Source organism: Calonectris borealis, chromosome 34 (assembly GCF_964195595.1).
Source record: "Calonectris borealis chromosome 34, bCalBor7.hap1.2, whole genome shotgun sequence".
Taxonomy (NCBI): Eukaryota; Metazoa; Chordata; class Aves; order Procellariiformes; family Procellariidae; genus Calonectris; species Calonectris borealis.
The window spans coordinates 143,083-170,531 of NC_134345.1; the positions used below are offsets into that span (position 1 = coordinate 143,083).

At 62.2% G+C, this 27,449-nt stretch overlaps 2 protein-coding genes and 1 long non-coding RNA gene across 3 annotated transcripts; 1 reads left to right on the forward strand and 2 right to left on the reverse strand.

The window, feature by feature from the left end:
• Window positions 1-261: 261 nt before the first annotated feature.
• LOC142074306 (uncharacterized) lies at window positions 262-2,532 on the reverse strand. The gene is made up of 3 exons (XR_012670580.1): window positions 2,479-2,532; window positions 1,335-1,421; window positions 262-305 (listed from the first exon to the last, which is right to left on the reverse strand). It is a non-coding gene; the product is annotated as an uncharacterized LOC142074306 (long non-coding RNA).
• Window positions 2,533-4,921: 2,389 nt separating this feature from the next.
• On the reverse strand, window positions 4,922-8,973 carry TSR2 (TSR2 ribosome maturation factor). The gene is made up of 5 exons (XM_075134881.1): window positions 8,699-8,973; window positions 7,916-8,006; window positions 7,702-7,793; window positions 5,794-6,042; window positions 4,922-5,112 (listed from the first exon to the last, which is right to left on the reverse strand). Exons 1-5 carry the CDS (start codon window positions 8,777-8,779, stop codon window positions 5,044-5,046), a joined length of 582 nt encoding a protein of 193 aa, XP_074990982.1. The 5' UTR covers window positions 8,780-8,973; the 3' UTR covers window positions 4,922-5,043.
• Window positions 8,974-9,425: 452 nt separating this feature from the next.
• LOC142074291 (uncharacterized) lies at window positions 9,426-27,392 on the forward strand. The gene is made up of 21 exons (XM_075134865.1): window positions 9,426-9,459; window positions 11,370-11,635; window positions 13,197-13,369; window positions 13,441-13,661; window positions 13,732-13,889; window positions 14,025-14,113; window positions 14,202-14,421; window positions 16,044-16,233; window positions 16,342-16,469; window positions 16,542-18,389; window positions 18,478-18,594; window positions 18,718-18,828; window positions 18,955-18,982; window positions 19,071-19,151; window positions 19,260-19,972; window positions 21,602-21,782; window positions 23,738-23,784; window positions 24,539-24,756; window positions 24,849-25,072; window positions 25,799-25,917; window positions 26,007-27,392. Exons 1-21 carry the CDS (start codon window positions 9,426-9,428, stop codon window positions 26,124-26,126), a joined length of 5,286 nt encoding a protein of 1,761 aa, XP_074990966.1. The 3' UTR covers window positions 26,127-27,392.
• Window positions 27,393-27,449: the final 57 nt, after the last annotated feature.

A 27,449-nucleotide genomic window follows, 5' to 3' on the forward strand; every position in this document is an offset into this window, starting at 1 on the left:
GGGGAGGGGGAACCCAAGTGTCCCCTCCCCCACCCCAAAGACCCCCACCCCTCCAAGACCCCTCCCCCACCCCTAGCTCCCCCCCCACCCCTAACACCCCCCTCCCCACACTTTTGCCTCCCCCCCCCCCCACCAGCAGGGGGCAGAGTTGGGGGGGGGAGGGGGGGAGTGGGGAGGGGCAGGGGGTTTTGGGGGGACTCACGCCGGCCGGGGGGGCGCGGGGAGCTCCGGGTGCTCGAGGACCCCAGGAGCTGGCGCAGCACCCGCAGCTGGGCCAGGAGCAGCTTCTGCTTCCGACGGGTGTCCTGGGGGGAGGGGCAAAAGGGGGGGGTTGGGGGGCAGATATGGGGGGCAGGGGGGAGATGTGGGGGGTTGGGGGGCAAAAAAGGGGGGTCAAGGTGTAGGTAGGGGGGGTTGGGGGGGAAATGGGGGGGTTGGGGAGGGAAATGGGGGTTTGGGGGGTTGGGGGGCAGCTGTGGGGCGCTGTGGGGCAGTTATGGGGTGCTGTGGGGCAGCTGTGGGTGCTGTGGGGCAGTTACGGGTGCTCTGGGGGGAGTTATGGGTGCTGTGGGGCAGCCGTGGGGCAGCCGTGGGGCAGTTATGGGGTGCCATGAGGCTGCTATAGGTGCCGTGGGGCAGCTGTGGGTGCTGTGGGGTAGTTATGGGTGCTGTGGGGCAGTTATGGGGTGCTGTGGGGAGTTATGGGGTGCTGTGGGGCAGTTGTGGGTGCTGTGGGGCGCCGTGGGGCAGTTATGGGGTGCTGTGGGCAGCTGTGGGGCAGTTATGGGTGCTGTGGGGCAGTTGTGGGTGCTGTGGGGCAGCTGTGGGGCAGTTATGGGGTGCTGTGGGGCAGTTGTGGGTGCTGTGGGGCAGCTGTGGGGCAGTTATGGGGTGCCATGGGGCTGCTATAGGTGCCATGGGGCAGCTGTGGGTGCTGTGGGGGAGTATGGGGTGCCGTGGGCAGTTATGGGGTGCTGTGGGGCAGCTGTGGGTGCTGTGGGGGAGTTATGGGGTGCCGTGGGGCAGTCATGGGGTGTGGGTGCTGTGGGGCAGTTGTGGGTGCTGTGGGGCAGTCATGGGGTGCTGTGGGGGAGTTATGGGGTGCTGTGGGGCAGTTGTGGGTGCTGTGGGGCGCCGTGGGGCAGTTATGGGGTGCTGTGGGGCTGTTATAGGTGCCGTGGAGCAGTTGTGGGTGCTGTGGGGCAGCTGTGGGTGCTGTGGGGCAGCTGTGGGGCGCCGTGGGGCAGTCATGGGGCGCCGTGGGGCAGTTATGGGCGCCGTGGGGCAGCTGTGGGGCAGCCGTGGGGCAGCCGTGGGGCAGCCGTGGGTCTCACCACGAGATGCTCGACCAGGACCCGGGCCGGGACCTCGCCCTCCTCCTCCTCCTCCTCGGCCAGGCGGCCTCCAGCGCCGCCAGCGCCCTGGGGACCCCGTGGGGCCTCAGGACCCCCCCCAGCTTCCCAGTCTCTCCCAGTCCATCCCAGTCACCCCTAGAAGCCCCCATCTCCCTCCCAGTCCATCCCAGTCACCCCCAGAAGCCCCCATCTCCCTCCCAGTCCATCCCAGTCACCCCCAACAGCCCCCATCTCCCTCCCAGTCCATCCCAGTCACCCCCAGAAGCCCCCATCTCCCTCCCAGTCCATCCCAGTCACCCCCAGAACCCCCTATTTCCCTCCCAGTCCATCCCAGTCACCCCCAGAACCCCCTATTTCCCTCCCAGTCCCTCCCAGTCACCCCCAGAACCCCCTATTTCCCTCCCAGTCACCCCCAGAACCCCCTATTTCCCTCCCAGTCCATCCCAGTCACCCCCAGCAGCCCCCATCTCCCTCCCAGTCCATCCCAGTCACCCCCAGGACCCCCTATCTCCCTCCCAGTCCATCCCAGTCACTCCCAGCAGCCCCCATCTCCCTCCCAGTCCATCCCAGTCACTCCCAGCAGCCCCCATCTCCCTCCCAGTCCATCCCAGTCACCCCCAACAGTCCCCATCTCCCTCCCAGTCCATCCCAGTCACCCCCAGAAGCCCCCATCTCCCTCCCAGTCCATCCCAGTCACCCCCAGAACCCCCTATTTCCCTCCCAGTCCATCCCAGTCACCCCCAGGACCCCCTATTTCCCTCCCAGTCCATCCCAGTCACCCCTAGAAGCCCCCATCTCCCTCCCAGTCCATCCCAGTCACCCCCAGAACCCCCTATTTCCCTCCCAGTCCATCCCAGTCACCCCCAGAAGCCCCCATCTCCCTCCCAGTCCATCCCAGTCACTCCCAGCAGCCCCCATCTCCCTCCCAGTCCATCCCAGTCACTCCCAGCAGCCCCCATCTCCCTCCCACTCCCCTCCCAGTATATCCCGGTCACCCCCAGTGCCCCTCTCTCTCCCTCCCAGTATATCCCAGTCCCCCCCATCTCCCTGGGGGACGCTCCGGCCCCCCGGGGGAACGGGGCCAAGATGGCGGCCGCCCTGAGGGGGGGTTTCCCGCGCTCACCCCCTCGCGCGCTCCAGCCCCGCCGCCGCCATGGCCGCGCGCCTCTTCCCGCGCTCCCGCCTCGCCCCGCCCACACCCGCCGCCGGCGGCCAATCACCGCCCGCTCCACGCCCCCCTCCCAACCCGAGGAAGGGGACGGCCAATCGCCGCGCGCGGGGCGGGGAGGCTCCGCCCACCCGTTGCCGTGGAGACGCTGTCTTAGGCCGCCATTTTGGAAGGGGCGGGGAGAGGGGTCGGGCTGGGGGCACTGGGATGGACTGGGCTGTACTGGGAAGCACTGGGAGGAGACTGGGGGGCACTGGGAGGGAGATGGGGGTGCTGGGGGAGACTGGGGTGTACTGGGAGGGGACTGGGAGGGAGATGGAGGGGACTGGGGGTGAGTGGGATATACTGGGAGGCACTGGGAACAGGCTGGTGGGCCCTGGGGGTGACTGGGATATACTGGGAGGGGACTGGGAGGAAGATAGAGAGGACTGGAAGGGACTGGGGTGTACTGGGAGGGGACTGATGGGGACTGGGCTATACTAGGAGGGAGATAGGGGATGCTGGGGGTGACTGGGATATACTGGGGGGCACTGGGAGGGAGAGAGAGGGTACTGGGGGAGACTGGGATATACTGGGGGGGGACCGGAATATACTGGGAGGGACTGGGGGGCACTGGGAGAGAAATAGAGTGTACTGGGGGGTGACTGGGCTATACTGGGAGACACTGGTAATGGACTGCGGGGCACTGGGAGGAGACTGGGATGTACTGGGAGGGGACTGGAGGGCACTGGGACGGAGCTAGAGGGTACTGGGATATAGTGGGATATACTGGGAGGCTCTGGGAGGAGACTGGGGGGCACTGGGAGGGAAATAGGGGGTACTGAGAGTGACTGGGATATACTGGGAGGGAACTGGGAGGAGACTGGGGGACGCTAGGAGGGAGATGGAAGGTACTGGGGGAGCCTGGGTTATACTGGGAGGCACTGGGAAACGCTAGGAGGGAGGTAGAGGGGACTGGGAGGCACTGGGAGGGAGATAGAGGATACTGGGGGAAATTGGGATATACTGGGAGTCACTGGGAGGGGACGGGGATATACTGGGAGGGACAGGGGGGCACTGGGGGGGGGGACTGGGAGGGAGATAGGAGGTACTGGGGTGGACTGGGCTATACTGGGAGGCACTGGGAGGGGCCTCTATAGGGCCATGGGGTCCCTATAGGGCCATAGGGACTCCATAGGGCTGAGGGGCTTCCAATGGGGCCAGGGGGCCTCTATAGGGTCATGGGGGGCTCTATAGGGTCATGGGGGTCCCTATGGGGCCAGGGGGGCCTCTATAGGGTCATGGGGTCCCTATAGGACCATAGGCACTCTATAGGGGCTGGGGGGGGCCTCTATAGGGGCTGGGAGGTCCCTATGGGGCCATAGGCACAGTATTAGGATAGGGAGGGGCGTGCCTATATGGGGCTATAGAGCCTCTATAGGGACAGAGGCTCTCTATAGGGTCATGGGGGTCCCTATGGGGCCAGGGGAGCCTCTATAGGGTCATGGGGGTCGCTATAGCACCATAGGCACTCTATAGGGGCTGGAGGGGGCCTCTATAGGGGCTGGGAGGTCCCTATGGGGCTGGGGGGATCTATATGGGGCTATAGAGCCTCTGTGAAATGGGAGGGGGTCCCTATAGGGCCATGAGGGTCCCTATGGGGCCATAGGGACTATATGGGGCCAGGGGGTCCCTATAGAGCCATAGGGACTCCATAGGGCTAAGGAGCCTCTATAGGGGCATGGGGGTCCCTATAGGGCCACAGGCTCTCTATGGGGCTGGGGGGGCATCTATAGGGCTGGGGGGTGCCTATAGGGCCATGGGGGTCCCTATGGGGCTGGGGGGTCCCTATAGGGCCGGGGGGTCCCTATGGGGCTATAGATCCTCTATAGGGTCATGGGGGTCCCTATGGGGTTGGGGGAGGTCCCTATGGGGCCAGGGGGGTCCCTATGGGGCTATAGATCCTCTATAGGGTCATGGGGGTCCCTATGGGGTTGGGGGAGGTCCCTATGGGGCCAGGGGGGTCCCTATGGGGCTATAGATCCTCTATAGGGTCATGGGGGTCCCTATGGGGCTGGGGGGGTCCCTATGGGGCTATAGATCCTCTATAGGGCCAGGGGGGTCCCTATGGGGCTGGGGGGTCCCTATAGGGCCGGGGGGTCCCTATGGGGCTATAGATCCTCTATAGGGCCGGGGGGTCTCTATGGGGCCGGGGGGTCCCTATGGGGCTATAGATCCTCTATAGGGCCGGGGGGTCTCTATGGGGCCGGGGGGTCCCTATGGGGCTATAGATCCTCTATAGGGCCAGGGGGGTCCCTATGGGGCTGGGGGGGTCCCTATGGGGCTATAGATCCTCTATAGGGCCAGGGGGGTCCCTATAGGCCCCCCCCCCAAACCCCCACACGACGCCTTTTGCCACGCCCCCAACCTGGGGGGAGGGGCCCTTTATTACCCCCTCCCCCCCAGTGGGGGGGCGGGGCGACACCAAGTCGGGGGCGGGGCAGGGGGCGGGGCAGGGGGCGGGGCGGCCCCTCCCCCCCCTCATCGCCGCCGCCTCCGCACCAGGGTCCAGCCGGGGGGGGGGGGCGGGGGGGTCCCGCACTCCATCGCCTGGGGGGGGTGGTGACATCATCAGTGCCCCGCCCCCTTTGGTGACATCATCAGCACCCCCCAATGAGCGACGTCATCAGCGTCCTCTCCCCCCCCCCCGGGGTCCCCCCTATGTCCCATCCCCCCCCCCCAATTTGGTGACATCATCACTGATCATCCCCCCCCCCGAGTTGTAGAGGCTCCGCCCAGTTTGGTGATGTCATCACTGCCCCCCCCCCCATTCCTGGGGTTCCGCATTTGATGACATCATCGGCGTCCTCCCCCCCTCCCCAATTCACTGACATCACCAGCGCCCCCCCCAGTGCCCCGCCCCCAATTGGATGACATCATCACTGCCCCCCCATTTAATGACATCATCACTGCCCCCCCATCCCAGGGGTATCCCCCCGTTTGATGACATCATCACTGTCTTCTCCCGCGTTTGATGACATCATCACTGCCCCTCCCCACTCGGGGGGTGTGTCCCCCAGTGCCCCGCCCCCAGTTTGATGACATCATCACTTCCCCCCGCCCAGGGTGTGTGTCCCTCCCCGCCCCCATCTGGCTCCCGGGGGTCCCCCGCCCTATCCAATGACATCATCAGTGCCCCGCCCACCTCAGGGCTAACCCCGCCCCCCCAATAAAGTGACATCATCAGCGCGTCCCCTCCCGCTCCGATGACATCACCAGCCCCGCCCTTACCTCCTCCTCGCCGCTCTCCTCCTCCCCCTCCTGCCGGGGCGGGGTCCCGCGGGGGGGGGGCGTCCTGCAGGGGGGGTCCCGCCCCTCGGGGGGGGGCGGGGCCTGGGTGGGCTCCTCCCCCGGGCGGGCGGCGGCCAGGGCGGCGGCCAGGGCGGGGCCGCGGCGAGCCAGGGCCCCCAGCGCCTCCCCCACCCCCCCCGCGTCCCCCCGGCTGGCCCGGGCGAAGAGCGTCACCAGCTCCCGGCTCACCTGCGGGGGGGTTACTGGGAGGGACTGGGATATACTGGGAGGGACTGGGGGATACTGGGCGGGGACTGGGAGGGACTGGGATATACTGGGAGGGACTGGGAGGGGATTGGGGGGCACTGGGAGGGCACTGGGAGGGACTGGGGTATACTGGGAGGGGACTGGGAGGGGACTGGGGGATACTGGGAGGGACTGGGAGATACTGGGAGGGGATTGGGAGGGGCTGGGGTATACTGAGAGGGGACTGGAGGATACTGGGAAGGACTGGGAGGGGACTGGGAGGGGCTGAGGGGGGACTGGGGGGCACTGGGAGGGACTGGGGTAGACTGGGAGGAGACTGGGATATACTGGGAGGGACTGGGAGGGGATTGGGGGGCACTGGGAGGGCACTGGGAGGGACTGGGGTATACTGGGAGGGGACTGGGTGGGGACTGGGGGATACTGGGAGGGACTGGGAGATACTGGGAGGGGATTGGGAGGGGCTGGGGTATACTGAGAGGGGACTGGGGGATACTGGGAAGGACTGGGAGGGGCTGAGGAGGGACTGGGGGGCACTGGGAGGGACTGGGGTAGACTGGGAGGGGACTGAGATATACTGGGAAGGACTGGGAGGGGACTGGGAAGGGCTGAAGGGAGACGGGGGTATACTGGGAGGAGACTAGGAGGGACTGGGAGGGACTGAGGGTAGCTGGGAGGCTCCTGGTTCATACTGGTTTATACTGGTTTATACTGGGAGCTATGGGAGCATGCTCAGAGGTACGGGAGGGGACTAGGATCACTGGAGGATGCTGACAGGAGCCTGGGGGACGACTGGGCTGTACTGGGAGTGACTGGGGGGAATCTGGGAAGCCACTGGGGGCATACTGGTTCATACTGGTTTATATTGGGAGCTACTGGGAAAGGACTGAGAACCACTGGGAAGGGATTAGGCTCACCCAAGGACGCTGATAGGAGCCTGGGGGGCAACTGGGCTGTACTGGGAGTGGCTGAGAGGCTACTGGGAGCACACTGGTTCATACTGGTTCATACTGGTTTATGATGGGAGCTACGGGGGCATGCTGGGAGCTACTGGAGGGGACTAGGATCACTGGAGAACGCTGACAGGAGCCTGGGGAGCAACTGGGCTGTACTGGGAGTGGCTGAGAGGCTACTGGGAGCACACTGGTTCATACTGGTTCATACTGGTTTATGATGGGAGCTACGGGGGCATGCTGGGAGCTACTGGAGGGGATTAGGATCACTGGAGAACGCTGACAGGAGCCTGGGGAGCAACTGGGCTGTACTGGGAGTGGCTGAGAGGCTACTGGGAGCATACTGGTTCATACTGGTTCATACTGGTTTATGATGGGAGCTACGGGGGCACGCTGGGAGCTACTGGAGGGGATTAGGATCACTGGAGAACGCTGACAGGAGCCTGGGGAGCAACTGGGCTGTACTGGGAGTGGCTGAGAGGCTACTGGGAGCATACTGGTTCATACTGGTTCATACTGGTTTATGATGGGAGCTACGGGGGCACGCTGGGAGCTACTGGAGGGGATTAGGATCACTGGAGAACGCTGACAGGAGCCTGGGGAGCAACTGGGCTGTACTGGGAGTGGCTGAGAGGCTACTAGGGGCGTACTGGTCCATACTGGTTTATACTGGTTTATACTGGGAACCCACCTGCCGCAGGCTGCCGTCCTCCACCGCCGTGTCGAACTCGTTGTCCATCACCTCGGCCAGGAACTCCTCCACCTCCTCCTCCCCCAGTTCGGCTGGGAGGGGGCGGGGCAAAGAAAGGGAGGGGGGGGGTGTGGTCACCCCTCCCCCACCCCCCCGCCCCTCCCCCACCCGGGGGGTGGGGGGCACCCAGGTGGGGGGAGGGGCGGGAACTCACCGTTTTGGGTGAAAAACTCCTGCAGGGCTCCCGCCAACCAGGCGGCTTTTTCGGGGCCCCGGGGCCCCCCGAAACCCTGCGCCACCGCCAGCTGGGGGGAGGGGCCGGCTGGGGACACGCCCCCCCGCCGGGGGGGGGGTGGGGAGGGGCGGGGGAGGGACACGCCCCGCCCCCCTCGTGTCCTCAAGGGGGCGGCCCCTCCCCCCTCCGGGTCATTGGGGGGGGGGTCCCCAAAGTGTCGCCCCCACCGTGGCCCCTCCCCTACCACGGCCCCTCCCCCTGTGCCCCCATGGCTCCTCCCCCCCGTGGCCCCTCCCCATAGCAACTCCCCTGGCCCCTCCCCCCACCGTGGCCCCTCCCCCGCGTGGCCTCTGGCCCCTCCCCCATAGCAACTTCCCCCGGCCCCTCCCCCATGCCCCTCCCCTCGTGGCCCCTCCCCCCTCTGTCCCCTCCCCCACCGTGGCCCCTCCCCGTGGCCCCTCCCTCTCTGTCTCCTTCCCTTCTGGCCCCTCCCCGCGTGACCCCTCCTCCTCTGTCCCCTCCCCCCCCGTGGCCCCTCCCTCTCTGTCCCCTTCCCCCGTGGCCCCTCCCTCTCTGTCCCCTCCCCCCGTGGCCCCTCCCCCTCTGTCCCCTCCCCCCCGGCCCCTCCCTCTCTGTCCCCTCCCCCCCGTGGCCCCTCCCCCTCTGTCCCCTCTCCCCCCTCCCCGTCACTGGGGGTCCCCAGTCCCCTCCCCCCCCGTGGCCCCTCCCCCGGCCCCTCCCCCCCGGTGGCCCCTCCCCCACCTGCAGCGCGGCCCAGCCGCCCAGCACCGCCCGCACCCCCTGGGCGAACAGGCCGCCGTCCTCCACCCCGGGGGCCGCCATCTTGGCCACGCTGCGCAGTCCCGCCAGCCGAGCGCCGAGCGGATCCGCCGAGCGCCGAGCGAGCGATCGCCGCGCCGAGCGCCGAGCGCACCGATCGCCGCGCCGAGCGCCGAGCGCACCGATCGCCGCGCCGAGCGAGCGATCGCCCTTGCCGATCGTCGAGCAACCGATCGCCCCGCCGAGCGCCGAGCGCCCCGATCACGGGGGAAGGGGGCGTGGCGGGGGGCGTGGCCAAAGGCGGAGGCCGGAAGGGACTACAGCTCCCGGCAGCCCCCGCGCGGCGGCGGCCACGTGACGCAGGTGAGCGGGAGGGGCGGGGGGAGGGCGGGAGGGGAGCGGGGCCTATGGGGGCTATAGGGGGGGGTGGGGGGCGGGGGGCCTATGGGGGCTGTAGGGGGTGGGGGGGTGTACAGGGGCTGGGGGGGGTGGGGCGCGCGCGCGCGGGAGCTATAGGGGCGCGTGGGGGCTATAGGGGGTGCGGGGACGTACAGGGGCTATAGGGGGTGTGGGGGCGTATGGGGGTTATAGGGGGCGTGGGAGGGTACGGGGGCTATAGGGGGTGTGGGGGTATATGGGGGCTATAGGGGTACAGGGGGGGTATAGGGGATATGGGGGCACGCGGGGGCTATAGGGGCTATAGGGGCATATGGGGGCTATAGGGGGTGTGCGGGCGTACGGGGGTGAGGGGGTATATGGGGGCTATATGGGCGCTATAGGAGCACACAGGGGCTATAGAGGATACAGGGGCATATGGGGGCTATAGGGGTGCACGAGGGGTATAGGGGATATGGGGGCTATAGGGGGTGTGGGGCACATAGGAGCTATAGGAGGTGTTGGAGCATACAGAGGCTATAGGGGCTGTGGGGGACATACAGGGGCTATAGGGGCACCTGGGAGCTATAGAGGATATGGGGGCACAAGGGGCTATGGGTGGTATGGGGATATATGGGGGCTATAGGGGCTGTGGGGCACGTGGTGTCTATAGGGGATATGGGGGTACACAAGCTATAGGGGGTTTGGGGACATACAGGGGCTATAGGGGGTGTGGGGGTATATAGGGGCTATAAGGGATGTTGGGGTGAACGCAGGCTATAGGGGATGTGGGGCACAGGGGGGCTATAGGGGGTGCAGGGTGCACGGCATCTATAGGGGCTATAGGGGTACAGAGGGGCTATAGGGGCTGTGGGGGAGCAGAGAGTCTATAGGGGGTACACGGGGGCTATAGGGGTACACAGGGGCTATAGGGGGTGGGGTACAGGGCTATAGGGGAAGGCTACTGGGCATGCGCCGCATCTATAGGATCTATAGGGGCTATAGGGGGTGGGCTACAGGACGGGTCTGGGGGGGCGGGGAGCACGCGGCGGGGGTGGGCTACCCCCACAGGGTACCTATAGACCCCATAGCGGGCGGGCGGGGCCTGGGGCACCTATAGGATCTATAGGGGCTGGGGGGGGAGGGGGGGGAAGGCCGCCTGCCCTGGCCACCCTTCCTCGGGGGGGGGGAAGGGGGTGTTCCCCCCCCCCCCGATTTTGGGGACCCCCTAATTAACCCCTCCCCCCCTTAAATGAACCCCTCCCCCTCTTAATTAGCCCCTCCCCCTCTTAATTAGCCCCTCCCCTAATTACCCCCCCCTTAACGAAGCCTCTTTCCCTCCCCAGCAGGTCCCCCCGTGGGGGGGGGGGGGTGACGCCGCCACCACCCGGGACCCCAAAATTAAGAAGGGGGGGGGGGGCACCCCAAAACCCCTCCCCCACCCCTTCCCCCACCCTTCTCAACCCAGCCCAACCCGGGGGGACCTCGTCGTTTTGGGGGGGGCCCTTAATTTGGGGGGGCCCTCAATTTTGGGGGGGTCCTCTTGAATTTGGGGGGGGCCCTTAATTGGGGGCGGGGCTCTTAATTTGTGGGGTCCCCTTAATTTGGGGGGGGGCTCCTTAATTTGGGGGGGGTCCTTAGTTTGGGGGGGCTTCTCTTAATTTTGGGGGGGGCTTTTAGTTTTGGGGGACCCTCTTAATTTTGGGGGGGCTCTTAATGGTGGGGGTCCCCTCTTAATTTGGGGGGGCCCCTCTTAATTTTGGGGGAACCTCTTAATTTTGGGGGGGCCCTTTTAATTTGGGGGGGAACCTCTTAATTTGGGGGGCTGCTCAATTTTGGGGGGCCCCCTCTTAATTTTGCGGGCCCCTCTTAATTTTGGGGGGGCCTCAGTTTTGGGGGGGTCCTCTCTTAACTTTGGGGGGCCCCCTCTTAATTTGGGGGGGAACCTCTTAATTTGGGGGGGCCCCTCTTAATTTTGGGGGGGCTGTTAATTTTGGGGGACCCCTCTTAATTTGGGGGGGAACCTCTTAATTTGGGGGGACCCCTCTTAATTTTGGGGGGAATCCCTTAATTTTGGGGGGGCCCCTCAATTTTGGGGGGGCCCCCTTCATTTGGGAGGGGCCCCCTTCATTTGGGCGGGAATCAATTTTAGGGGGGGGACCCTCTTAATTTTGGGGGGGCCCCCCCCCAAATCCTCAAGAGCGGGGTGTGGGGGGGGGGGGTGACCCATCATGGCCGCCCCTTCGGGGTCCCCTCCTCACCGTTTCTTCCGGAAAAGCGTGGAATTCCCGGCGGAAGCCGAAGGTTCCCCAAGCGGGGGAGGGGAAAGGGAGTTTGGGGGGATCCCCGAAGCCGCGGGGGTCCCCAAACGCGGCGGCGGGGGGGGGGGGGGAGGAGGAGGAGGAGGGGGTGAGGGCGGTGGCCACCTCGCCGGGAGGAAGGTTCCTGAAGTTCGAGGTGGAGCTGGGGCGCGGGGCCTTCAAGACGGTCTTCAAGGGCTTCGACACCGACACCTGGGTGGAGGTGGCCTGGTGCGAGCTGCAGGTGAGGTCCCCCCCCCCCCAAAAAAAGTGGGGACACCCCAAAATTCTTGGGGGGGTGGGGGGTGGGGGGTTTGACACCCCGAAATGGGTCGCGGAGCCGAGGGTTGGGCACGGAGATTTGGGTGGGAGGTGGAGGGCGAAGTTCAGGGTGAGGTTGATGGTGGAACACCCCCCCAAATTTGGCGTGGAGGTCTTCTGAAGTTGAGGACACCCCAAAATTTGTCAGGAACCTGATGGTTGACCCCCCCCCTAAATTTAGCTTGAAGGTCTTTCGAAGTCAAGGACACCCCAAAATTCATCCATGAAACCTGTGGTTGACCCTCAAGTTCATCTTGAAGGTCTTCTGAAGTCAAGGACACCCCAAAATTTGTCATGAACCCAATGGTTGACCCCCAAATTCAGCTTGAAGGTCTTTCAAAGTCAAGGACACCCCAAAATTCGTCAGGAACCCAAGGGTTGACCCCCCAAACTCAGCTTGAAGGTCTTTCAAAGTCAAGGACACCCCAAAATTCATCAGGAACCCAATGGTTGACCCCCAAATTCAGCTTGAACTTCTCCCAAAGTCAAGGACACCCCAAAATTCATCAGGAACTTGATGGTTGACCCCCCAAATTCAGCTTAGACTTCTCCCGAAGTCAAGGAGACCCCAAAATTCATCAGGAACTTGATGGTTGACCCCTCAAATTCAGCTTAGACTTCTCCCGAAGTCAAGGACACCCCAAAATTCATCCATGAAACCTGTGGTTGACCCTCAAGTTCATCTTGAAAGTCTCCTGAAGTCAAGGACACCCCAAAATTCGTCATGAACCCGATGGTTGACCCCCCAAATTCAGCTTGAAGGTCTTTCAAAGTCAGTGACACCCCAAAATTCATCCATGAAACCTATGGTTGACCCTCAAATTCAGCTTGGACTTCTCCCAAAGTCAAGGACACCCCAAAATTCATCCATGAAACCTGTGGTTGACCCTCAAGTTCATCTTGAAGGTCTTCTGAAGTCAACAACACCCCAAAATTCATCAGGAACTTGATGGTTGACCCCCCAAATTTAGCTTAAAGGTCTTTCAAAGTCAAGGACACCCCAAAATTTGTCTATGAAACCTATGGTTGACCCTCAAATTCAGCTTGAACTTCTCCCAAAGTCAAGGACACCCCAAAATTCATCAGGAACTTGATGGTTGACCCCCCAAATTCAGCTTAGACTTCTCCCGAGGTCAAGGACACCCCAAAATTCATCAGGAACTTGATGGTTGACCCCCCCAAATTCAGCTTAGACTTCTCCCGAAGTCAAGGACACCCCAAAATTCATCCATGAAACCTGTGGTTGACCCTCAAGTTCATCTTGAAGGTCTCCTGAAGTCAAGGACACCCCAAAATTCGTCATGAACCCGATGGTTGACCCCCCAAATTCAGCTTGAAGGTCTTTCAAAGTCAAGGACACCCCAAAATTTGTCTATGAAACCTATGGTTGACCCTCAAATTCAGCTTGAACTTCTCCCGAAGTCAAGGACACCCCAAAATTCATCAGGAAGCCAACGTTGTCCCCCTCCCCGACTCCTCCCCAGGATCGGAAGTTGACCAAGGTGGAAGAGCAACGGTTCAAAGAAGAAGCGGAGATGTTGAAGGGCTTGCAGCACCCCAACATCGTCCGCTTCTACGATTCGTGGGAGTCGACGGTCAAGGGCAAGAAATGCATCGTCCTCGTCACCGAACTGATGACCTCCGGCACCCTTAAGACGTGAGCGTTGGGTGGTTTTGGTCACCCACGGGTGTAAACGGAAGAGCCGAAGGTTGATTTCCATCTTGTAGGTATCTCAAGAGGTTCAAGGTGATGAAACCCAAGGTGTTAAGGAGTTGGTGTCGGCAAATCTTGAAGGGGCTTCACTTTCTTCACACCCGGACGCCACCCATTATTCACCGGGACCTGAAATGCGACAACATCTTCATCACCGGGCCGACGGGTTCCGTCAAAATCGGCGATTTGGGCTTGGCCACCCTGATGAGGACCTCGTTCGCCAAAAGCGTCATCGGTAAGAAAGCGACGGCGCAAAAGCGAGGTGAAAGTTGCGTGGGTTCTTCACCCGTTTTTTTTTTCCGTAGGGACGCCGGAATTTATGGCGCCGGAGATGTACGAGGAACGTTACGACGAATCGGTGGACGTCTACGCCTTCGGGATGTGCCTCTTGGAGATGGGGACCTCCGAGTATCCCTACTCCGAGTGCCAAAACGCCGCCCAAATTTACCGCAAAGTCACCAGCGTGGGTTCCACCTCGCCGACGTGTCCCATCCCCCCCACCCGGTGACGGTGGTGGCATCACCGCGTGTCCCATCCCACCCCCCACCCGTCACCGGTGACGGTGGTGGCATCACCGCGGGGTTTCTTCTTCTCGTAGGGCATCAAACCGGCGAGCTTTGAGAAGGTGACGGACCCGGAGGTGAAGGAGATCATCGAGGGTTGCATCCGGCAGAAGAAGGCGGAGAGGTGGCGGAGAGGACACCCTTTAGGTGATGACGCGGTTGTTGACCGCGCCCTTTGACCGCGCCCCTTTGACCGCGCCCTTTTCCGCCAGGCTTTCCATCCGGGATCTGCTGGACCACGTCTTCTTCGCCGAGGACACGGGGTTACGGGTGGAGCTGGCGGAGGAGGCCGGGGGGTCGGGGACCTCCCTGGGGCTTCGGCTGTGGGTGGAGGACCCCAAAAAGCTGAAGGGGAAGCACAAGGACGATGAAGCCATCGAGTTCAGCTTCGACCTGGAGGTGGACGTCCCCGAGGAGGTGGCCTCTGAGATGGTGAGGGGTGGGGGGGGGGGGGGTTGAAAACTCCCGGGGGGGACCCCGAAACCCACAGGGAGTCCAAAAACCCACAGGGGGGAGGCCAGAAACCCTCGGGGACGCCAAAAACCCATGGGGGGACACCAAAAATCCATGGGGACACCAAAAATCCATGGGGAGATGCCAAAAACCCACGGGGGGACCCCAAAAACCCACAGGGGGACCCCAAAAACCCACAGGGACACCAAAAACCCACGTGGGGACCCCAAAAACCCACAGGGACACCAAAAACCCATGGGGGGACCCCAAAAACCCACAGGGACACCAAAAACCCATGGGGGGACACCAAAAACCCTTGGTGGGACCCCAAAAAACCACAGGAGGATGCCAAAAACCCACGTGGGGACCCCAAAAACCCACGGGGGGACCCCAAAAACCCACAGGGACACCAAAAACCCACAGGGACACCAAAAACCCTTGGTGGGACCCCAAAAAACCACAGGAGGATGCCAAAAACCCATGTGGGGACCCCAAAAACCCGGGGGGACACCAAAAATCCATGGGGAGATGCCAAAAACCCACGGGGGGACCCCAAAAACCCACAGGGGGACCCCAAAACCCCTTGGTGGGACCCCAAAAACCCCTCTGGGGTTGGCCCCTCCATGTTGTCTTGACCCCTCCAGAAGTCACTGAACCTCCAAATTCACCATGAACCCCAAGGTTGGTCCCTCAAACCTCTTCCAAAGTCCATGAGACCCCCAAAATTCACCATGAACCCCAAGGTTGGTCCCTCAAACCTCTTCCAAAGTCCGTGAGACCCCCAAATTCACCATGAACCCCAAGGTTGGTCCCTCAAACTCATCGGTGAACCCCCCAAAGCCAATGAACCTCCAAATTCACCCATGGACCCTATGGTTGGTCCCTCAAACCTCTTCCAAAGTCCATGAGACCCCCAAATTCACCCTGAACCCCAAGGTTGGTCCCTCAAACTCATCTTGAACCTCTTCCAAAGTCCATGAGACCCCCAAAATTCACCCTGAACCCCAAGGTTGGTCCCTCAAACTCATCTTGAACCTCTTCCAAAGTCCATGAGACCCCCAAATTCACCATGAACCCCAAGGTTGGTCCCTCAAACCTCTTCCAAAGTCCATGAGACCCCCAAATTCACCATGAACCCCAAGGTTGGTCCCTCAAACTCATCTTGAACCTCTTCCAAAGTCCATGAGACCCCCAAATTCACCATGAACCCCAAGGTTGGTCCCTCAAACCTCTTCCAAAGTCCATGAGACCCCAAAATTCACCCTGAACCCCAAGGTTGGTCCCTCAAACTCATCTCGAACCTCTTCCAAAGTCCATGAGACCCCCAAAATTCACCCTGAACCCCAAGGTTGGTCCCTCAAACTCATCGGTGAACCCCCCAAAGCCAATGAACCTCCAAATTCACCCATGGACCCTACGCTTGGTCCCTCAAATCCATCTTGAGCCCCTTCCAACACCCAACGATCTTCCAAAGCCACCCCTGAACCCCACGATTGGTCCTTCAAATTGAGTCCTTCCAAAGCCAACGGTTCTCCAAGTTGACCAGGACCTTCTCCCTACGGACACCCCATTTCCACCTCCCCACCCCCACCCCCACCCAGGTGAAATCCGGCTTTTTCCACGAGAGCGATTCCAAAGCCGTGGCCAAATCCATCCGGGATCGGTTGACCTCGGTGAGGAAGATGAGGGAGAAGAAGCAAACGGAAGGGCGGGTGCTCCCCGAAAACGAGGACACCGAGGTGGACCAACACGTTCGGCAGCAGCTGCTCCGGCAACAACCTCCCACCGCCGGTGAGACCCCCCAATTTCCACCCCAAGGGTTGGTGGCCCCCCAAAATTGCTCCCCCTTGAGTTGTTCCTCAGCAGCCGATGGGTTCTTGGAGAGCGGTTCCACCTCAGATGGCACCCGCGGTGTCACCGGGGCACCCGAACCTGCGCCCCAGCTCCTTGGGTGCTACCAACGAGGGTCACCAGGAGCCCTCCAAGATGGGGTGTCCCCAACTTGTGGCCAACCTGTCCCCTTGCAGGTGAGTCCCCGTCACGCCGGGGTGGGTTGGGGACCGTGGGACAACCTCCCACCGCAGCCGTTTGACCCACAGGTCACCTCCGGGGTGGAGGGGACGTCAACGGATGTCACCGGAGGTGCCACCACGGCGGTGCCGGAGCCACCCGGCGTGGACGGGGAGCCGGGGGTCGGCGTGACGCAGGTGTCACCGGTGGTGGTGGCACGGCTGCAGGTGGCTCCTGGGGCGCCGGGGCCGGTGATGGCACCCGTGGTGCCTGGTGGGCAGCCGGCTCCAGGGGTGCCACCAGCTCCAGGGGTGCCACCAGGTCCAGGGGTGCCACCACCAGCTGGGATGCCACCAGGTCCAGGGGTGCCACCAGGTCCAGGGGTGCCACCACCAACCGGGATGCCACCAGGTCCAGGGGTGCCACCAGCTCTGGGGATGCCACCACCAACCGGGATGCCACCAGCACCAGGGATGCCACCACCAGCTCCAGGGATGCCACCACCAGCTGGGATGCCACCAGCTCCAGGGATGCCACCACCAGCTCCAGGGATGCCACCAGCTCCTGGGATGCCACCACCAACCGGGATGCCACCAGCTCCAGGGATGCCACCACCAGCTGGGATGCCACCAGCTCCAGGAATGCCACCACCAGCTCCTGGGATGCCACCACCAACTGGGATGCCACCAGCACCAGGAATGCCACTGGCTCTGGGGATGCCACCAGCCCAAGGGATGCCACCAGCTCCAGGAATGCCACCACCAACTGGGATGCCACCAGCTCCAGGAATGCCACCACCAGCTGGGATGCCACCAGCTCCAGGAATGCCACCAGCCACGCCGATGGTCCCAACCACAGGGATGCCACCAGCTCCAGAGATGCCACCAACCATTGGGATGCCACCTCCATCCGGGATGCCACCACCCGTGGGGTTGCCACCACTATCTGGGTTGCCACCAGCTCCAGGGATGTCACCAACCGTGGGGATGCCACCTCCATCTGGGATGCCACCACCACCATCTGGGATGCCACCAGCCCAAGGGATGCCACCAACCGTGGGGATGTCACCGGTCCCAGGGATGCCACCACCACCATCTGAGATGCCACCAGCCGAAGGGATGCCACCAACCATGGGGATGTCACCAACCCCAGGGATGCCACCACCATCTGGGATGCCACCACCACCACCTGGGATGCCACCACCACCATCTGGGATGCCACCAGCCCAAGGGATGCCACCAACCATGGGGATGTCACCAACCCCAGGGATGCCACCACCATCTGGGATGCCACCAGCCCCAGGGATGCCACCAGCCCAAGGGATGCCACCACCACCGTCCGGGATGTCACCAGCTCCCGGGATGCCACCGCCACCATCTGGGATGCCACCACCATCTGGGATGCCACCAGCCCAAGGGATGCCACCAACCATGGGGATGTCACCGACCCCAGGGATGCCACCACCATCTGGGATGCCACCAGCCCCAGGGATGCCACCAACCATGGGGATGCCACCAACCATGGGGATGTCACCAACCCCAGGGATGCCACCACCACCATCTGGGATGCCACCACCATCTGGGATGCCACCACCACCGTCCAGGATGTCACCAGCTCCCGGGATGCCACCACCATCTGGGATGCCACCAGCCCCAGGGATGCCACCACCACTGTCCGGGATGTCACCAGCTCCCGGGATACCACCACCACCGCTCCCCACCCTACCAGCAGGTCCCTCACCCGAAGACCCACCCCCGCACCCCGACCCCCCGCCGTCCGCCGCCCCCCACCCCCCAGACCCGGTGGCCTTCCTCCGCGTCCCCGAGGCCACCACCGTCCCCGAACCTCCCGGCGCCAAACCCGACCGCGGCCGGCAACGCCGAGCCTCCTGCCCGCGCCCGGAGAAGGTTCCTCGCTTCCAACTCACCGTCCTCCAGGTCGGCGTGGGGGAGGGGGGACTTTTTTGGGGTGGGGGGGGTGGGGGGACATGGGGACACCCCATAACTCGTGTCCCCCACCCCCTAGGTGTCTTCTCCTGGGGACAACACGGTGGAATGTCAACTGGAGACCCACGACAGCAAGATGGTGACCTTCAAGTTCGACGCCGACGGGGACGCCCCCGAGGACATCGCTCGTTACATGGTGAACCCCCAAACCCCACCCCCCCCCCACCCCCACCCTAAAACCCCTCCCCCAATTCACGGGATGTCCTCTCCCCCCCCCACCCCACCCCAAAAAAAATTGGTCCCCAACCCCACCTGGAAGGTTGAGGACAACTTCGTGCTGGAGAACGAACGGGAGAAGTTCGTGGAGGAGCTGAAGGCCATCGTGGCGCGGGCGCGGGGGCTCCTCGGTGGCCCCACCCTGGACCTCCAGGTGCCCAACCCCCCCACCCCAGACCCCCCCGTGGGTGCACCCCTCCCCCACCCACGTCCCCAGATGTCCCCAACCCCCCCCCCCCGCAGTTGACGCCCCCCTCCCCCAAAACGTGTCTCCTCACAGGCGGGACCTTCTGAGCAGGCGGGTGGTGGTGAGTAGCGGGGGATGGGAAATGGGTGGGGGGTCCCCACCCCCACCCCCACCCTGACCACGCCCACCCTGACCACCCCCACCCCCAGGAGAAGTCGCCCCCCAGTCGTCACCTGTCGGGCGTTGGAGGTTTTGCATCAACCAGACCATCAGGAACCGGGAAGCCACCGGTGGGTCACCCTAGAGGGGACATGGGACATGGGTGGGGTGGGGGGGGACACCAGTGTCCCCATCCCCCCCCACAACCTCCATGGATTGGGGGTGTCACCTCCTTGCAGGTCCTGGGGGACCCCCACCCAACCGGCCAGCCTTGGGGACATCTCATGGTGGGGAGGGCCTAGATGTTGGTGGCCCTCGAGGACCAGGGGTGGTCGTCACCGGACCCCAGGAGCCAGGTGGCCCTCGAGGACCAGGGGTGGTCGTCACCCGACCCCAGGAGCCAGGTGGCCCTCGAGGACCAGGGGTGGTCGTCACCGGACCCCAGGAGCCAGGTGGCCCTCGAGGACCAGGGGTGGTCGTCACCGGACCCCAGGAGCCAGGTGGCCCTCGAGGACCAGGGGTGGTCGTCACTGGAGCGTTGGAGCAGGATGGACCTGGGGGACCGGAGATGATTGTCCCCAAACCCCATGAGCTTGGTGTCCCTCAAGGAGAGGAGGTGACTGTCCCCAAACCCTGTGACCCAGGTGTCCTCCGAGGACTGGAGATGATTGTCACCAGACCCCAAGACCCAGGTGTCCCCCAAGGACTGGGGACAATTGTCACCAGACCTCAAGAGCTGGATGAACCCATGGGACCAGAGATGATTGTCCCCAAACCCCAAGACCTTGGTGTCCCCCAAGGACCGGGGACAACTGTCACCAGCACTTGGGAGCAGGATGGACCTGGGCGACCAGACGTGATTGTCCCCGAACCCCAAGAGCTGGATGTCCCCCGAGGGCAGGAGACGATCGTCACCGGAGCTTGGGAGCAGGATGCACCCACGGGACCAGAGGTGATTGTCCCCAAACCCCAAGACCTTGGTGTCCTTCAAGGACCATCGATGACCATCCCCAACCCCAAGACCTTGATGTTCCTCAAACCCTAAGACTTTGGTGTCCCTCAAAGACCATCGATGACCGTCCCCAACCCCAAGACCTTGATGTTCCTCAAACCCCAAGACCTTGGTGTCCCTCAAGGACATCGTCCCCAACCCGAAGACCTTGGTTTCCCTCAAACCCCAAACCCAAGACCTTGGTGTCCCTCAAACCCAAGACCTTGGTGTCCCTCAAAGGCCATCGATGACCGTCCCCAACCCCAAGACTTTCGTGTCCCTCAAACCCCAAACCCCAAGACCTCGGTGTCCCTCAAACCCCAACCCCCAAGACCTTGGTGTCCCCCAAACCCCAAGACCTTGGTGTCTCTCAAGGACATCGATGACCGTCCCCAACCCCAAGACCTTGGTTTTCCTCAAACCCCAAACCCCAAGACCTTGGTGTCCCTCAAACCCAAAACCTTGATGTCCCTCAAAGGCCATCGATGACCGTCCCCAACCCCAAGACCTTCCTGTCCCTCAACCCCCAAGACCTTGATGTCCCTCAAGGACCATTGATGACCGTCCACAACCCCAAGACCTTGGTGTCCCTCAAACCCCAAACCCCAAGACCTCAATGTCCCTCAAATGGAAGACCTTGGTGTCCCTCAAGGACCATCAACGACTGTCCCCAACCCCAAGACCTCGGTGTCCCCCAAACCCAAGACCTTGGTGTCCCTCAAGGACCATTGATGACCATCCCCAACCCCAAGACCTTGATGTCCCTCAAACTCCAAACCCCAAGACCTTGGTGTCCCTCAAAGGCCATCGATGACCGTCCCCAACCCCAAGACCTCGGTGTCCCTCAAGGACCATCGATGACCATCCCCAACCCCCAAGACCTTGGTGTCCCTCAAAGACCATCGATGGCCGTCCCCAACCCCAAGACCTCGATGTCCCTCAAACCCCCAATCCCAAGACCTTGATGTCCCTCAAGGACATCGATGACCATCCCCAACCCCCAAGACCTTGGTGTCCCTCAAAGACCATCGATGGCCGTCCCCAACCCCAAGACCTCGATGTCCCTCAAACCCCCAACCCCAAGACCTCGGTGTCCCTCAAGGACCATCGATGACCATCCCCAACCCCCAAGACCTTGGTGTCCCTCAAGGACCATCGATGACTGTCCCCATCCCCAAGACCTTGGTGTCCCTCAAGGACCATCGATGACCATCCCCAACCCCCAAGACCTTGGTGTCCCTCAACCCCCAAGACCTTGGTGTCCCTCAAAGACCATCGATGACTGTCCCCAACCCCAAGACCTTGGTGTCCCTCAAGGACATCGATGACCATCCCCAACCCCCAAGACCTTGATGTCCCTCAAGGACCATCGATGACTGTCCCCAACCCCAAGACCTTGGTGTCCCCCAACCCCAAGACCTTGGTGTCCCTCAAGGACATCGATGACCATCCCCAACCCCAAGACCTCGGTGTCCCTCAACCCCAAGACCTTGACGTCCCTCAAAGACCACCAATGACCTTCCCCACCTCCCACCCCCCCCCCCATTTTTGGGGGGGCCCGGCGACCCCCTCAGCACCCCCTTTCCGCAGGCCCCCCCACCGGAGAGGACCACGGGCCGTCCCACCGCCGGGGGGGGGCTCCTGGGGCTGCCCCTTCCCCGCCCCCCCCCGAAGAGCCCCGGCCCCAGGAGGTCCTGGGGGCGCAAGATCAAAACCTGGGCCCGGCGCCTCCGGCAGCCCCCGCCCGCCGCGGGGGGGCCCCCCCGGCCAGGTAAGGGGGGTGGCCCCCACCGGGACCCCCCATTTGTACCCCCACTTAGAGCCCCCCCACTTTTAGCCCCCCCATTTATCACCCCCAGTTTTAGCCCCCCCCATTTTTAGCCCCCCCATTTAGAGCCCCCCTCATTTATCACCCCCATTTATAGCCCCCCACTTTTAGCCCCCCCATTTAGCCCCCCTATTTATAGCCCCCCACTTTTAGCCCCCCCATTTAGCCCCCCCATTTATAGCCCCCCACTTTTAGCCCCCCCATTTAGCCCCCCTATTTATAGCCCCCCACTTTTAGCCCCCCCATTTAGCCCCCCCATTTATAGCCCCCCACTTTTAGCCCCCCCAGTTTTAGCCCCCCTTTATGTCCCCATTTAGAGCCCCCCCACTTTTAGCCCCCCCATTTATCACCCCCAGTTTTAGCCCCCCCAGTTTTAGCCCCCCCATTTAGCCCCCCCATTTATCACCCCCATTTATAGCCCCCCCCTTTTAGCCCCCCCATTTATAGCCCCCCCTTTTAGCCCCCCCATTTATAGCCTCCCCCATTTAGCCCCCCCATTTAGCCCCCCCATTTATAGCCCCCCCATTTATAGCCCCCCCATTTAGCCCCCCCATTTAGCCCCCCCATTTATAGCCCCCCCATTTATAGCCCCCCCACTTTTAGCCCCCCCATTTATAGCCCCCCCAGTTTAAGCCCCCCTTTATGTCCCCATTTATAGCCTCCCCCATTTAGCCCCCCCATTTAGAGCCCCCCCATTTATCACCCCCATTTATACCCCCCCACTTTTAGCCCCCCCATTTATAGCCCCCCCACTTTTAGCCCCCCCACTTTTAGCCCCCCTTCATGTCCCCATTTAGAGCCCCCCCCTTTTTAGCCCCCCCATTTATCACCCCCTTTTAGCCCCCCTCCCCCCACGTGTACCCCCCGATCTATACCCCCCGTTTCCACCCCCCACTGTGACCCCCCCTCATCCCCTATATTCACACTCCGTATATATGATCCCCCACGTATACCTCCCAATTTAGAGCCCCCCATTTACAGCCCCCCCATTTATAACCCCCCTTTTATACCCCCCATATACATCCTCGCGTATATCTACCATACATTGCTCTCCTCGTATATATCCCCCTATACACCCCTATCTATAGACCAACCTATACCTTTCCTTGCATATAGTCATGTACGTATCCCTCCCCATACGTACCCCTCCCCATACATACCCCCATGTATAGCCCCAATTTATACCCTTTGTCACCCCCAATTTATAACCCCTTTTACACTCCTTCTCATATATACTCCCCATACGTTTCTCACGTATATATTCTCTATATATTCCTTCTTATATACACTGCTATATGCTTCTCGCCATATGTACCCCCCTATTTCTACCCCCTTTTTTAACCCCCCCATTTATAGCCCCATTTACGCCTCTCCCCATATACACCCCCCATGTATATGCGCTCCATATATACCCCCATATGTACCCCTCCCCATATATAGGCCCAATATGCCCCCGTATATACCCTTCCCCATATATAACCCCCCCACACTCCCCATATATACTTGTTTTCTATATCGTTGATCATCTATAGGTATTTATATACTTCCTATATACATCGCTCCCCCTGTATATGCTCTATATATCCCTCTCCATATATATGCTCTATATATTTCTGCATGTGTATGTCCCCTATACATCCCTCCCCGTATATATGCTCTATATATTTCTGCCCATATATGTGTCCTATATATCCCTCCCCATATATATGCTCTATATATTTCTGCACATATATGTCCCCTATATATCCCTCCCCGTATATATGCTCTATATATTTCTGCCCATATATGTCCCCTATATATCCCTCCCTGTATATATGCCCTATACGTGCCTCCCCATACGTGCCCCCCCCATATGTACCCCCTCTATACCCCCCCATTTACCCCCTCCTGTCCCGCAGGGGAGGCGGAGGAACTTGGGGACCCCCCCCGGGGGGGGCGCTGCCAGGTGGGTGTTTGGGGGGGCCCGGGGGGGGGGGGAGCACCCGCAGGGACCCCCCCAAGTTGCTCTGAGGACCCCCCCAAACTGCCCAGGGACCCCAAACCGCCCCTGGGACCCCCAAACCGCCCCTGGGACCCCAAATTACCCCCTGGGACCCCCCAAAACCGCCCCAGGGACCCCAAAACGGCACCTGGGACCCCAAATTACCCCCTGGGACCCCAAAACTGATCCAGGGACCCCCCAAATTACCCCCAGGGCCCCCCAAACTGACCCAGGGACCCCCAAAACTACCCCCAAGGACCCCCCAACATCCCCAGGGACCCCCAAATCGCCCCCAGGGACCCCAAAACTACCCCTAAGACCCCTTGAATTGCCTCCAGGGACCCCAAATTACCCCCAGGGACCCCCAAACTACCCCAGGGTCCCCACAAATTGTCCCAGGGTCCCCCCAAACTGCCCCCAGGGCCCCCCAACATCCCCGGGGCCCCCCCAAACTGCCCCCAGGGCCCCCCCAAATTACTCCCAGAGCCCCCCAAAACTCCACCAGGGCCCCCCAACTTCCCCAGGGCCCCCCAAAACTACCCCCCTGCAGCCCCAAACTGCCCCCAGGGACCCCCAAACTGCCCCAGCGACCCCCAAAACTGCCCCCAGGGACCCCCAACTACCTCAGGGACCCCCCAAAACTACCCCAGGGACCCCCCAAATTCCCCCCCCCCCCAGCTCCTATCGCCCCTATATGCCCCCCCACCGCCTCCTCCAGCCGCTAACGAACCCCGAATCAACCGACCCCCCCGAAACCGAAGGCGATTGGGGGGAGCCCAGTTCGGAAAGCGAAAGTGGGGGGGTGGGGGGACCCCCCCATCCCCCGGGAGCCCCCCCCCGCCCCCCCGGATCCCCATCGTCCCCCATGAGCAGCGACGGGGAGACGGACCCCGAAGATGAAGATTTACGGGTGGAGCTGCGAAGGCTGCGGGAAAAGTAAGTTTGGGGGGGGTCACGGGGAGGTTTTGGGGGGCCCCCCCCAATATTGGGGTACCCCCCCGACCCCCCCAAACCCCCCTTTTCCATAGGCATATCCAGGAGGTGGTGACGTTACGGGCGCAGCAGGACGAGGAGCTGCGGGAGCTGCACGGGCGTCTCCGCGCCCTCAAAGAAGCTCGGGGGGACCCCCAAAAATTTAGGGGACCCCCCCCGGGAGATTATGGGGGACCCCTTCATCGTTGCCCCGGGGGATCCCCCCGAAGGTTTCGGGGTGCCAAGGGAAGAGGACGGGGAAGGGGTGCGGCGGTGACAGGTTTGGGGGTGCAGGGAAAGGTTTTGGGGGGCAAGGGGGGATTTGGGGGTGCATGGAGGGGTTTTGGGGTGCTCCATGGTCTGGGGAGGGGGTTTGGGGGTGCAAGAGGGATTTTTGGGGTGCATGGAGGGGTTTTGGGGTGCTCCGTGCTCTGAGGAGGGGGTTTTTGGGATGCAAGGGGGGATTGGGGGGGCATAAGGGGTTTTGGGGTGCTCCATGATCTGGGGAAGGGGCTTTTGGGGTGCGGGGAGGGGTTTTGGGGGGGCAATGGGGGATTTGGGGTGCATGGAGGGCTTTAGGGGTGCTCCATGGCCTGGGGAGGGGTTTTTTTGGGTGCAGGGAGGGGTTTGGGGGGGCAAGGGTGGGATTTTGGGGTACAGGGGAGATTTTGGGGTGCTTCATGGTCTGGGGAGGGGGTTTGGGGGTACAGGGGGATGTTTTGGGGTGCAAGGAGGGGTTTTTGGGGTGCTCCATGGTCTGGGGAGGGGGTTTTTGGGGTGCAGGGAGGGGTTTTGGGGTGCAAGGGGGGATTTGGGGTGCACGGGGAGGTTTTGGGGTGCTCCGTGCTCTGGGGAGGGGGGTTTTGGGGTGCAGGGGGGGGGTTGGCAGTGCTCTGGCTTTTTTGGGGGTACAGGGATTTTGGGGTGCTCTGCGAGGGGCTTTTGGGGTACACAGAGGATTTGGGGGGGCTCCCCCCAGTTGGGGTGCTCCCCTCCTCCTCTACAGGCCCCCCAAACCCCCCGGGCCCCCCAAAACCCCCCCCAGCCCCCCAAAAAAAGGGGCTCTTCACCGACGACCTGCACCGGCTGGTGGACGAGTGGGTGCAGGATACGGCCCGAGCCCAGGTAAAGGGGGGGGGGCCCCCCTTACACCCCCTTTTTTGGGGGGGGCTGGGGGGGTCCCCGATATCTTAACCCCCCCCCAAATACTGCAGGGGACCTCGTCGTGGGTGGCCACCCTCCGCGGCGCTCGGACGACCCCCCCAAAATGGGGAGCCCCCCCCAAAACAACCTCCATGGGGGGGGGCTGCCCCCTCCCACCAGGGGCTGAGTGAGGGGGGCTCCCCCCGCCCCCCGGTACCCTAAAACCGCTGCCCGTCTCCCAAAATCCCCTCGTTTCACCCCCAAAAAAACCCTATTTTGGGTCGTTCACCCCCTTTTTGCCACCCCCCCATGGGGTGACCCCGATTTTCAGCCCCCAAATCCCCTCATTTCACCCCAAAAAAACCCTTATTTTACATCCCCCCCCCCACTTTTTGCCACCCCCCATGGGGTGACCCCAATTTTCAGCCCCCAAATCCCCTCATTTTACCCCAAAAAAACCCGATTTTGGGTCGTTCCCCCCCGTTTTTGCCACCCCCGATGGGGTGACCCCAATTTTCAGCCCCAAAATCCCCTCATTTCACCCCAAAAACCCCCTATTTTGGGTCATCCCCCCCTTTTTTGCCACCCTCGATGGGGTGACCCCAATTTTCAGCCCCAAATCCCCTCATTTCACCCCCCAAAACCCCCTATTTTGGGTCATCCCCCCACTTTTTGCCACCCCCCCATGGGGTGACCCCAATTTTCAACCCCCAAATCCCCTTGTTTTGCCCCAAAATCCCCTTTTTTTGTCCCCCCCCCCCCCCGAATCCCCTTTTCAGGCCCCAAATCACCTTATTTTACCCCAAAACCTGCTTTTTGGGGGGTCACTCCCCCTTCCCCTCCCCCCGAGATGAACCCACTTTTTTTTTTTTACCCCAGATCGCCTCGTTTCACCCCAAAACTCCCCTTTTTTGGGCCTATCGCCCTTTTTGGGTCCCTCCCCATGTGGTGACCCCAATTTTCGGCCCCCAAATCCCCTTGTTTCACCCCAAAACCCCCTTTTTTGGGCCTTCCCGCCTTTTTTCACCCCCCTCATGAGGTGACCCCAATTTTCGGCCCCCAAATCCCCTCATTTCACCCCAAAACCCCCTTTTTTGGGCCTTCCCGCCTTTTTTCACCCCCCTCATGAGGTGACCCCACTTTTCGGCCCCCAAATCCCCTCGTTTCACCCCAAACCCCCCTTTTTTGGGCCTTCCCGCCTTTTTTCCCCCCCCTCATGACGTGACCGCAGTTTTCAGCCCCAAAACGGCCTCGTTTCACCCCAAAACGCTGTCAGTTGAGCCCCAACCCCTCGCTCACCCCCCTCATTTACCCCCAAATCTCCTTTTTTCCCCCCAAAACCACCGGGAGCCCCAAAACCGCCGTGTTTCACCCCAAAACCCCCTGCGGGCCTGCGATTCCCCTTAAAGCAACCATGGGAACTAGCCGTACTGGTGTTACTGGTGACGTACCCCCCCCCAAACTGGTCGTACTGGTGCGACTGCCCCTCCCCCACTTTACCCTACACCCCCAAC

Excerpts from the sequence above, each read along its gene's own strand:
- TSR2 (XM_075134881.1), bottom strand. The coding sequence starts at position 8,779 with ATGGCGGCCCCCGGGGTGGAGGACGGCGGCCTGTTCGCCCAGGGGGTG. Across the intron at positions 8,007-8,698 it reads GCGGCTGGGCCGCGCTGCAG|CTGGCGGTGGCGCAGGGTTT; the intron begins GTGGGGGAGGGG and ends CCCTCCCCCCAG. Across the intron at positions 6,043-7,701 it reads AGGACGGCAGCCTGCGGCAG|GTGAGCCGGGAGCTGGTGAC; the intron begins GTGGGTTCCCAG and ends ACCCCCCCGCAG.
- LOC142074291 (XM_075134865.1), top strand. The coding sequence starts at position 9,426 with ATGGGGGCTATAGGGGGTGTGCGGGCGTACGGGG. Across the intron at positions 14,114-14,201 it reads CGGCAGAAGAAGGCGGAGAG|GCTTTCCATCCGGGATCTGC; the intron begins GTGGCGGAGAGG and ends CTTTTCCGCCAG. Across the intron at positions 19,152-19,259 it reads CAGGAACCGGGAAGCCACCG|GTCCTGGGGGACCCCCACCC; the intron begins GTGGGTCACCCT and ends ACCTCCTTGCAG.